This window comes from Telopea speciosissima, chromosome 1 (genome assembly GCF_018873765.1).
Source record: "Telopea speciosissima isolate NSW1024214 ecotype Mountain lineage chromosome 1, Tspe_v1, whole genome shotgun sequence".
Taxonomy (NCBI): Eukaryota; Viridiplantae; Streptophyta; class Magnoliopsida; order Proteales; family Proteaceae; genus Telopea; species Telopea speciosissima.
In genome coordinates this window covers 12,949,150-12,961,914 of record NC_057916.1, presented here as the reverse complement: position 1 = coordinate 12,961,914, position 12,765 = coordinate 12,949,150, and the positions used below count along the sequence as shown (strand labels likewise).

Genomic DNA, 12,765 nt, shown 5'->3' with positions numbered 1-12,765 from the left:
AAACATATAGAAATAACTTTCATATTTTTTCATTATTTTTTAAACTTAAAACTCATATTTCTCCTTATTTATTTCTGTTTTTTTAATTTTTTATATATTTTTCTTAATTTTCAAAAATTAAAATAATTATTTAAGAGCAGAAAAATAAATCCGACACTGTGAAGCCGTAGATCGACCATTGGTGTCTAACATATATTTAATTCATTACCATCTAAGTCATATTACCCCTAATTATTTCCTATTTTAGTTGTAGGAAAATGAATTTTTAAAACCAGAAAAAAAATATATATATACATATGGGAAAAAAATTTCGACACCGTGAGGCTGTAGATCGGCCTCCGGTGTCTAACATATATTAATATCATCAACATCCAACAACATTTGTACAAAGTATTTTTAAAAAAAATAGTTTTAGAGAAATAGAATTTACCTTAAATAATGAAAATAGGCTTGGATGATGAGCTTAGATGACCCTCCGACGTCTTCCCGGCGACAAGGAGCTTCAACAATGCTTGGATGTGGCTTGGAAGGGAGGAAGAAAATCAAAAAATGAGGAAGAAAGAAAAATAGAGTCTTAACAGCTCTCGGTCGAAATATCGACCAAGTGCTGCGAAATATGGTATAAAATGGCCCCTCACGTGACACTATTTGTCACTTTTTCAATATCTCGCGATATATCGTGAGATCCACGATATATCGTCGACATCTCACGATATATCGACAAAATATTGTATTTTTTGGTTTCGGATTGGTTTCGTATCTCGGACATGTCGAGATATACGAAATTTGGCGACATATCGCCGAAATTTTGCGAGATTTTAAACCATGCATACAGGTAACTCAACTCTCCTTACCACCACATCATCCACTCCATGGATCATTGACTCTGGTACATCCTCCCATATGACTGGTAAGTCAGATCTATTCTCTTCCATGTCAAAAGTTCAAAACTCTTCTCTAGTCATTCTTGCTGACGGATCCTCCACTCAAGTGACAGGTCATGGTACAGTCTCACCCACTTCTTCCATGACCCTGTCATCTGTACTTCATGTTCCCTAATTATTATTAAGTCTTTTATCTACTAATTAACTCACTAAGTCTCCTATATCGTTCTGTTACTTTCTACACTTCTTATTGTGTCTTTCACAACCCTCAGACCAGGAGGATGATTGGTGGAGGGCTTGAGCAGGCTAGACTATACTATCTGGATGGCACTAGACCGTCTACTGTTGCTGCTACAACTAGTTGACCTTCTCCTCTTTAATGGCATCTTCGCCTGGGGCATTTATCTTTATCCAAGCTTCAGCTTATGGTTCCCAATTGCAAATCTGTCTCTTGTCTTGAGTGTGAAGCTTGTGAACTCGAGAAACATCAGTTGTCTTTTCCTTCTCAGTGTGTGTCTAGGAGTCCATCTTTATTTTCTTTAATTCACTCTGATATTTGGGGTACCTGCGTGTCAGTAATAGATTAGGCTTTTCTTATTTTGTCCCCTTTGAGGATGATCATTCCTGCTTAACTTGGGTATATATGTTGAAAGATCATTCCGAGTTTCTTATTGTTTTTAAAAACTTTTTATCATATAATAAAAACTCAGTTTGATGTTTCCATTAAAATTTTCCAATCTGATAATGCTCTTAAATACAATCAGCGTGAGATTCCTGATTTTTGTTTGGCTAATGATATGAATCATCAAATGAGATGTTCGTATACCCCCAACAAAATGGGGTAGCTGAATGGAAAAATAGACATTTTTGTTAGAGATTTGCTTGATTACTTATGATTCATATGCATGTTCCTAAACATTTCTGGTGTGATGATGTTCTCCCTACTTGTTTCTGAATTAACAGGATGCCCTCTTTTGTTCTAGATAACCAACCACCTTTCTCCATTTTATATCCTATTGCTCCCCTATTACTATTCTGGCGATGGTCATGCGTTGCGTGTGTTTTGTTCATATCTTATAACCTCACATTGATAAATTATCTCCCCGGGCGATCAAATATATTTGTCTTGGTTACTCTAGAACTCAGAAAGGGTACAAGTGCTATGATCCTATTACTCATCAGCCGTTTGTCAATGCTGATGTCACCTTTTTTGAGAATACATCATATTATTCTTTCCTGCTACTTCACTGACATCTACTGCAGATACTAATCATGTATCCCCTATTCCGTTCTTGTGTGTCATTTGATGATGCTACTGTCACTACATCACAACCTCCTCCACTACAGGTATATCAGTGGCGCAAGATCATGCCTCGCACTTCAGCCTCAGTTCCTACCCAGCCCACCATATAGTCTAATCCTAGTACTGAGGTTCCTACTGACTTACCGGTTGCTCTACGGAAAGGTATTCATTCTTGCACTCAAAAATCCATGGCTGCAAGGGAGTGGCTTTGGTTGAGTAGGGTGTTTTCAGGTAATACAATCTGTGATACCACCAGCAAGCTTGTGTTCGGGGCCGCTATTTCTCACATTTGGATGGAGCGGAATCTTCAAAGATGGACCTCCAATTCTCGCTCTTTGGATATGATTTGGAAAGCCATCTCTTTTGATGTTAGCTCTAGACTTCACATGCTTCCTCATATTCCTCTTGTTGATACCCCAAGGAACATTGTCGTTTCCAGGGGCCTTGATGTTGCTCTTCTTCGCTCTGTCATAACAATCTCTGTGATCTCTGTAATCATCTCTAGGATCCCCATCTCTGTCAGGTAGCCTCTATACCACCGAATGGAGCTGGTACCTGTCTTCATCTATGGGTAAATTGTTCTCTGTCAGGGGGGACTCTCTGTTCTTCCAATTGTTGCAATCTAGCCATGATTGCATCAGTGGAAACCTTTTGGGCTTCAATTGCAGCCCTTTGTTCAGCAGCAAACTTCCGGAACATCTTGATCATTGCAGCCATGGGGTCAGCCATGAGCTCTGATACCACTTAATGTAGCTCTAGATAGGAGAGAGATCCTACTAGAGGCCAAGCAATAGGATCAAAAGGGGCTGCTGGTTCGAATGGGCAGAATTAGGGTTTTTAGGTCAATTTCTAGGGTTAGGCTTGGGGGAATGGGGTAATTCTTGTATGGTTTTAATGGGCAGGTCTAGGAGAAGTAAATGGTATAGGTTTGATGAAGTTTTAATTAAAAAATTAAAATTCAGAATTTTAGGGTTAGGGTTTCGGGTTTTGGATTTTAGAATTTAGGTTGAAATTAGGGTTTGGGAAGAGCATTCTGTCGAGGGGCTTGGATCGAGTGTTAGGGCCATTGAGATGATGGTTCGGCTGTGATATGATGGAGTTTTGATGGCCAGATGTTGCTGGATGGAATTTCTAGGGTTTTGGGGTTTTGTGGGAGATGACAGATTTTAGGGTTATGATGGATGGGAGGGACTCAAAGCTGGATCGAGTGGAGGGGATGGTTCAGTGGATCTATGGTTAAAATTTGAATGCAAACTAATGGGGGAATTAGGCTGAACAGAGAATTTAGGGTTTAAAAAACTTAGGGCTTAATGGAGATCGATTGGGGGTGATTAGGGTAGGCTATAGAGGATTAGGAAAGAAGGATAACTGCAGAAAAATTAAACCAAACTTATGGAGATCGATTGGGGGTGATTAGGGTAGGTTGTAGAGGATTAGGAAAGAAGGATAACTGCAAAAAAATTAAACTAACTTACTGGTTTGAAGAATCTTCAATGGAGGCAGCAGCTCTGTGATAGAAGGATAGAACCACTTTCCAGCTGTAAAGGATCCTCCCAGCCGTCACGGTGTAAGGAGTCGATTGGATTCTACCAATCCCTTTCCACCTTGATAGAACCACAAAGATGCACACTCACAAGGAGCAAAAGAGCTGCAACAATGGCAGCCAACAATTCTGTTTTTCTCTCAAATATTCAACTGTGGGGAAGCCTCCCACGATTTAATCTTTTATAATAAAGGCCATAGGCCAAAACCTAATATAATTTAAACACCTCCTTCATAAATCATGGAAGGGTGTAGCTATACTTAAAATAACTTAAAAACTTAAAGTGAAAAGACCTACTTGACCCTACTAACTTAAATTAAAAGACACTTAACTAAATCACTTAAATTGAACCAATTGAACCAATTGGATGCAACCAATTTGAACCGGTTCAATTTAAAAACAGAAAAATAAACTAAGTAAAGAAAATGCTAACAATGCAAACCTAATCTCTGGCTCCCAACCTAAGCCTACTTTCATAGCTATTTCTTCTTCTTCTTCTTCCTTCGGGTATGGACACTTGGTACTGCATCAACAAGGCCATCTACGAGTTGAAACAATCACCTCAAGCCTAGTTTGACAAATTCAGCTCCATTGTTACTCGTTGCGGTTTTTCACAATGTTGCTCTGACCATTCTGTATTTATACGACACCATGGCTCTGAAGTGGTAGTAGTGGTATCTGAGGATGATGCATCAGGGATTGCAGAAGTGAAATCTTATCTACATCAGTATATTTTCAGATGGAAGACTTGGGTGTCCTTGGGTATTTTCTCGACATTGAAGTACTACGGAGTGAGAAAAGAATTAGTCCATCTCAAAGAAAGTATGTGTTAGAACTCTAGTCTGAGATTGGTATGTTTGTCTCTAAACCAATTAACACTCCTATGGATCCACATCAAAAGTTTAGGATTAATGATGGTGAAGAATTTGATGATAAGCACCGGTATAGGAGATTAGCAGGGAAACTTATTTATCTAACTGTCACTACGCCTAAGTGCCTAACATATCCATCGTTGTTGGTGTTATTAGCTAGTTTATGTAGTCTCCAAACAAGGCTTACTAGGAGGCAGCGTGTCGTATCTTAAGGTATCTAAAGGGGCCTCCAGGAAAGGGGCTCATTCATCGTCCTTATCATAATCTTTTTTTGGTAGGATTTTCCTATGTTGACTGGGCTGGTGCTGATGGCGATAGGTCGTCTGCCATATGATATTGCACATTTGTTGGTGGCAATCCTGTCACGTGGAGAAGCAAGAAGCAAACAATTGTGGCCGAGTATAGAGCGATGGCTCATACTACAGCTGAGTTAATGTAGTTGAGGTGCTGCTTCAAGAATTGGGGTTTCTAGTTACCAACCTATGAAGATGTATTGTGATAATCAAGCTGCTATCTACATTGCTAGCAACCCAATGTTTCATAAGAGAACTGAGCATAATGAAGTTGACCGTGATTTTGTGCGGAGCGCTATCATGAAGAAATTGATTGTTACTCCCTTCGTGCCTTCTACTGATCAGTTTGGCGATGTGTTTACCAAGCCTCTGGTTAGTTCTGCTTTTCGGAAAGGTTGTGTAAAGTTGGGCATGGGTGACCTATATGCTCCAGCTTGAGGATTGTTAAAGGTTGTATTGTGGGGGTACCTCTTAAATGGATAGCTGACCACGACAGGGGGAGTGTCCCTATCGTGGTATATTTTGTTTACTTCTTTGTCTCTTTCTATACTTTTATGTTAAGCAATTAGATTAGGTAGGCAACTAGTCTTGTAGTCTAGGTAGGGAATCTGCTTATATGACTAGGATTTGTTTCCTGTTTTGACTATGCTAACAGAGTGCACAAACAGATCTTGGCAGACCACCATAAAATTATTCAATCTATCCTAGCTTTTTTCTTCTTCTTCTCTTCTCTTCTGTCCTTCAATCTCTTGTGCTGATTGATTATTAGTTTATATATCGTTACACTTTATGTCAGTTTGCATGCTTAAATTTGTTTGTACCACTAAAGCTGGAGTGTCTTCAACACAGTCCTTTCTTCGCCTCCGCTAGATCCCGATCTCTCCTTTGTACTGCCTCTGCTAGAATGTTGTGGAAGATTTGGAACATCTATTCTTTTCTTACCCTCTCTCTGCTTATATTTGGAAAGGCGTCCTAGCATAATGCTGGCCTCGTAGTCGAAGAATCTTACCCTTCTCAAGGGAATGGATCTGGATGGACATGACCTTCGATGGATCCTCTATTTGTGACACAGGCCAAGCTCTCTACTACTGCTATATTTTGTAATGATACCCCAAGGAATAGGCATATTGTTGTTTCCTGGGGTCTCCCTCCCCCCATTTCTTTCCAGCCTCCTGCCACCCCTCTTTGAGGTTGGGTCTGCTTGTGTATTTGTGTATTTCTCCTCTCCCTTTTTTTCGGGGGCTTTTTGTAGTCCTCTTTCTCTTTGGTAATGAATTCTTTATTCACCCAAAAAAAAAATTTGTGGGTTGGATTGGACCTGAAAATTTACTTTTAATTGTTACCTCTACCTTGTCCAGGGTAAATTACACAACAAAAAGATGATGTGTTTATGATTGATACAGCATGGATGGATTGGACCTTAATCCTAGAGCATCTGTTCTATGTTACATAATCATTAATGGAGTTTCCTGGGGAATATGGAAAGGAAAGAAATAGGTGCACGTGAATGCTTTTGACAAATCCAAATGCTACCATAAGTTGATCGCTGTTATGGAGTCATATATCATTAGGTAGGCTCTGGCTACTAAGTTTCAGGGTATGGAGGCCTTTCCGGAGGGAATTCAATGGTGAAAGATCATTCAAGAATAACACACACAGAGATAAGTTTCCTCCAACAAATCAAAGATTGCTTAAATCTGATTTATATTGAAGGAGTTATGTTCTGGTCAAAGTTAATTTGGTGTGCGTGAATGCTGCCAAAATGGCTCTGAATGAATATATTTTTTTTAAACACCAAAACAAATGAATATTTTACTGCACTTTTGGTTTTTAGCAATGTTTTACCATATTAAGATTTATGGAATTTATAGATTTGAGAAAGCCCCAGCATTAGAAATTTGAAAATTGCACCTACTGCCGAAAATCCAGTCTTTGTTCTTGAACTGGGGGGTTGACTTTTTATCCTTTAGGAATTTGATTTTTTAACTATTTTTATTGAATTCAAATAGGGGGCATTTACTTATTTGCGAATAATATTAATGTAGTCCTAGGTAGTATTAGTCCCACTAGGAACCAGGGTAATAGGATCACCAAACAAGGTTGGCCAATTGGGACAGCTAGGGCTAATTAGGGCAGAATTAGGGTTAGGGTTAGGGTTTCGAGCTAGGGTTTTATTTGGTAATGATGTGCAGGTTTTTAGGAGTCTATTGGTGTAGGTTTGGATTGATTTGGATGAAGTTGGAAATCTAGGGGTTTAGGTTAGAGGCCTTGTAAAAATGGAGTGTTTTCAGGATCTAGGGTTTAGGGGAGGATTTTGGGAAAGGGGCTTATAGGGTATTAATGGGCAGGTCTGGGGGGTTATTTTGGTATAAAGAAGTTAGGGTTTGGATGAGTTACGAAATTCTGCAATTTAGGGCAGAATTGGATTTAGGGTTTTGATGGACAGATTGGGCTGCAACTGAGATCGAGTAGAGGGATAAGGCTGGACAGATTTTAGAGTGAGGCTAGGGTTATGGGAATCGATTAGGGTTAAGTGGAGGATTAAGAAGAGGAATGAAATTGTAGAATTATAAAACTACTTACTTGAATTAACACTGATCTCCAACAGTAGCAGATTAAAGAAAAGCTAAGAGAGGACCTCCCGATCTACAAGATGCAAGGAGTCACTGGGGATTCCAGTCCTTCAAGCTTGATATTACTCACAAGGGGGGGTCTTGATATGACACACAAGACAGTCTCTGAAGAGAGAAGCAGCAGCAACAAAGACGGCAGCAAAACAATATTTTTTATTAATCAAATTCGTGTTCAATACTTGACCCCCTCAGAACCTTAATAAAAGACTCAAAAGTAGACTTAAACACTTAAAAGGAAAGGCCTAACCCTATTCCTAACCTATTAGGTAACTTAAACTGACTAGGAAACTAGAATACTAAAGGAAATAGACTCAAAACATGGCTGGACTTATAGAGTCCTAATCCAGCCCAACTTACATCACATGACCACTTAAGTTGTCACATGACCACTTAACCAAGTCACATGATCACTTAAATTGAACAAATTGGATACAACCAATTTGAACCGGTTCAATTAAAAAACATAAAAATAAACTAAGTATTGAGCTAATCCCGTATGCAACTTATATACCCCTAGTTTAGGCTCATTAAAGTGGCCTATTATATAGAAAACCCTTGGGATCAAAGGCCCAACATATATATATCCCAATCCTAGACTTATTCCTAATAAAATAAGCCAATTTGGATGATGAATCTGCATCAAATATCTTAAGTAAATGAAAACGATTTACTTAAATGATATTAGGCATAAATAAGTGTCTGTCCTGGACTCCTGGTTTCCAGCCAATGTCCAAGAACAACATACACTATCAAACTTGGGTCAAAAACCACAAGCACCATTTTGAGTGATTTTTGTGTGAAAATAGTTCATGTATTGTGTTTAGAGTGTCATAAATAGGTTGTATACAAAAAATCAGATAAAAAAAAAACATTTCTGGGCCTCGAAACCACCAACTCGAGTTGGCTAGGGAAAAATCACTGGTTTCGATCAGTTTCAACCATATCTCGGTTTCTGGCTGGTCGAAACCAAGTCAAAACCCGATATCTTGAACCTTGGTTTCAGGTACCGATCGAAACCCTAAATTTCGTTATGAGATTTGAGTGGTTTCTCTCATTGGTTGCAACAATTCTAATTCGCTTCCGCCGAATCGTATGTATATGGTATGAAATTCTCTGGACACTCTTTGTATATATTCAATTATTCATTCACATAGTTATATTCTTATCTTTTCTCCTCTCAATAAAAATATTTTTTTGCCTTGCCATCAAAGGTTAAAAAATAAAAAATAAAAAAAGAAATTGTTCAATTTAACCTAATATATCACAAATTACTTGGACGAAGCTGCTGAAATATGTATAAACCTCCAGTGATATATGAAGATGGAATAAGATATTAAGATCTTACTCGACAATTTCAAGAGCATCCTCAACAGTGTATCGCTCCCACTTTGAATATGCACCTTTCCACAAATTTGGGTAAGAAGGTATTTCCAGAGGAAATGACTGCTCGTCTATGATGTGCCAATGAAGAACATTCTACAGAATCCAATCCCCAATAGCAAGAGTAAACGCAGAACATTTGAGAAAATAAAAAATGGGAGATACTAAGAGATACATATGTCTTATTGAAAAGTTAATGCAACGGTCAGAGAAAAAAGAAGGCAGAAAAGTTCTTACAAGTTTAGCATAAGACATTGACTCAATTACTTGTTTGATTACACTAATAGGTAGATAGTGCCTTGAGGTATCTGCAAAATAATACAAATAATGACATAACAGGAGCATTTTTAAGAGAATAAAAAAAAGGATGAAGAACTTAAATTTCAGTCCTCATTCATACTAAAATTGTCACGTACCAAGAAGAAGCCCACGAAATACAAATCTTGGTTCATCTCGGATTAACCAAGGTGCCATGTGTACTTCGACACTTTTAGTTCCATAGTTGAAACTACATAGTTGGCTAAATGTCTGGAAAGAGAGAGATTAGAAAGTAAATTAGAGACATGTATCCACCAGACCACCTGAGAGGTCACAGATAAGTAGATGAACTTTTGGGTTCATGTTTCATTTACAAAATTACAACTGCAGAACATCTATTTGTCCATCGATCCATACAATTACACATGCAAACACAATAGATTTGGAACAATATAATTTCCTGGAAGAACCAGTGAAGTGGAGAAGGAACACTTAAGCGCACATATACAGACAAAAGGTTTTGAACAATATAATTTCCTAGAAGAACCAGGACTTTCAAGAAGGAGATATTAGGTCTATACTAATCACCACTCTTGTGAAATTTCAGCCAATAATTAATTGTTTGCATGACATCATATGAAATGTGCCAATGCAAGAGGGGAGGAATCAGTGAGAGATTATGATTCTTTCCTTTCAAGTTTAAGGTCCAAACACTATGCAATGCATTAATGAACACAGAACCATTCTGGCTCAATGTGCAGAAGTTACGTTTCCCTTTCAACCTTTTATCATTCCCTATGGTCGTGACCATACATTCAGCCCTTTTTGCATGAGCATTAATGAACAAAGAACCATTCTGCCTCAATGTGCAGAAGTTACGTTTCCCTTTCAACCATTTATCATTCCCTATGGTCGTGACCATACATTCAGCCCTTTTTGCATGGATTATGGGTCATGACATGAGTATCATGTCATTGGATTTGTAAAACCTAAAGGCTAACATATTATACAGTGATATTCCTGAAAATAAGCAGCAAGTGTCATAACTCATAAGTCACTTATTGACATCCTGTCATAATTTATGACTCACACCTTTCTCTGACAAAAAGATTCAATTAAAGTGAAGCTAAACCTCAACACATATCAGGCTAAAAAGACGGCCACCACAACTATAAATGAAACCAACAATCATATGTCTACTCTATAAAAAGTACCACATCCATTAATTGGTAATAACAGCTAGCTTACATTTTCAGATTTATGAACCAATGTTTTTCACAGAGACAGCAGGATGCAATACAGGATGATCAAAATGCCATGTGCCCTGCCCAATTGTAACCCAAATCAATTCATGTAGACTGGACTACAAAATTGGAATCAAGTCAGGAGGACAGACATTTCTCCTTTATGAGACGTTGGTTTGGCCCATTACTAAGAAATGAAATATAGTGGAGATGAACACTTCCCCATCTTATGTCATTCTTCAAGTCTTATAACAATGACACTTCCTTAATCTCAGCCACGACCCTAGTGTTTCGCTGCTAATACCACAGGAAATGCTAGACAGGCACCATCGTCTGTCTCAGTGGAGCTGCTGTCATAGGTGGAGGCATAGTTTGAAATCTTGATCAAAACTACTGAGATTTCGCAAAATAATTCAGTTTCAACAAAGGTCGAAACCAAACTGGATGTGACTCAGTAGGAATGCAAGGTTTTGACCGGAATTTCGGCATTTCAGCTGAAATTTTGGTTTCAACTCAGTTTCTGATTGCGATAAAAATAGTGCACATAAAAGCACTGTTTCGACCGAAATTTCGACCCATTTTGTGAGTTTCGACTGGTTTCGTCTATTAGAGAGGGAAAATTCCAAAAAAAATCACAGATTTGATATTTTTTGCCAAATCATCTACATTTCTTGGTGCAACAAAGGGTTGGTTCGTGTTTGATGTAAAATATGAAAAAGGCATCTGTTCAATACGTATCGGTATGTATCAGTACGTATTGGTATATATCAGTATGTATTGGTACGTATCGATACGTACTGAAACATTTAAAAAAATAATAAAAAATTGAACAGTACATATCGGCTGTATCGTATCGTATAGTATCGTATCGTATCGTATCAACATGTATCGGTCAATACAGTCGATACATTGTTTTTTTTTTTTTAAATAGATACGTATCGGTATGTATCGTATCGACACCAACCGATACGGTACGATACGCGCTGATATTTTAAACCATGAGATCAACCTCTCACTAGTTGGACCACTGGCACCCTAGGCATTCCTTCATGTCATCAGCTCTAGAGCTATCTACAACTCGGGTCTCTCTAGGCATTCTTTGGTTGCTGACATCATCCATCATGATGGTTGGGACCCCCTGGCTCTCTCCGCCCTGGGCTCCGTAGCGTTTGGAATGACTTGCCTTCTATCCCCAGAAGGCCAGCTGGCAGAGGTGATTGTGTTACTTGGTAGCCGGTCTCTTCGGGTCCTTTCTGTTCCAAGGCTGCCTAGGAGTTCATTCAATCTAGAGGCCCTTTGGTTCCCTGGAGGAAGATCGTTTGGTTCAAGCATCATATTCCCCGCCATGGTTACACGGTCTGGCGTGTCTTCTCCAACTGCCTCCCAACGCAATCCTTCCTTCGCCATCGGCAGATCGTTGTCTCCCCTATGTGTTGCCTTTGTTGAAATGTAATCGAAGATATAGAGCATCTTTTCTTTGCCTGCCCTATTTCCTCCTCTATTTGGAAAGGTATTTTAGCTAAATGTTGGCCTAGAAGCCGAAGAATTCTGCCTTTTGTCAGGGACTGGATTTGGGTGGATGTCTTTCGCTGGGAAATCCCTTTGTGACTCGATAGGCAAGCTGGATTTTTGTACGGTCATCAACAACATTTGGATGGAGCGTAATCTCAGGAAATGGACCTCCAACTCTAGGACTCTCAATCAGATTTGGGATTCCATTTCGTTTGAAATTAAGCCAAGATCTCAGCTGCTCCCTTTTCTTGCATTGAATCCCAAAGGAACAGTCATATTGTTGTCTCCTGAGATCTCCCCCTCTCCTCTCTCTAGGCCTCCGGCTCATCTGTTTGAGGTCCAGCATTTGTGTATTTGTATTTGTTTTTCCTTCTTTCCCTCTTTGAGGGTTGTTGTAGTCCTCTTTCTGATGGGGGACAAGAAAGGAAAAAAGAAAAGGTAGGAAGAAATCAGAATTGCAGGGGGGAAAAGAGAAGAAACCGGAGAAGAAGAAGAAGAAGGGGGGGGGGGGGGGAGGAGAGCACTCGCACACAAACTCACTTCAATTCATTCTTTCATTATTCCATTCTGTTCATCATTCCTTCATTCCTTCTCAAAATACAATCTTTTAAAACTCAAAATAAATAAATAAAGAGAAGAAAGTAACTCCCTAACAACTACTTCTACTGCAATAACTGCCCCCTAATAACTACTTCTACAGCAATAACTGCCAAATAACTCTAAAATTAAAAGATAAAACATAAATAAACTAATTATAGGGCTGGTAGGGCTTGGGCTTGGGCCTGAAATGGCATTCTTTGGAGTATCTAATTGGGCCTGGGCTAGGGCTAGTAGGAGCAGCCC

The 12,765-nt window shown here is 38.9% G+C and overlaps 1 protein-coding gene across 2 annotated transcripts in view; it reads right to left on the bottom strand.

Moving 5' to 3' along the window:
• The window catches only part of LOC122672882 (beta-hexosaminidase 1), a 58,725-nt gene that overhangs the window by 38,626 nt on the left and 7,334 nt on the right, over positions 1-12,765 (bottom strand). For both annotated transcript variants that reach the window (XM_043870399.1, XM_043870390.1), the window contains exons 4-6: positions 9,325-9,436; positions 9,146-9,216; positions 8,874-9,004 (exon numbers count right to left, since the gene is read on the bottom strand). In XM_043870399.1, the coding sequence (XP_043726334.1) occupies positions 8,874-9,004; positions 9,146-9,216; positions 9,325-9,436 (314 nt within the window). The remainder of the gene's footprint in view (positions 1-8,873; positions 9,005-9,145; positions 9,217-9,324; positions 9,437-12,765) is intronic.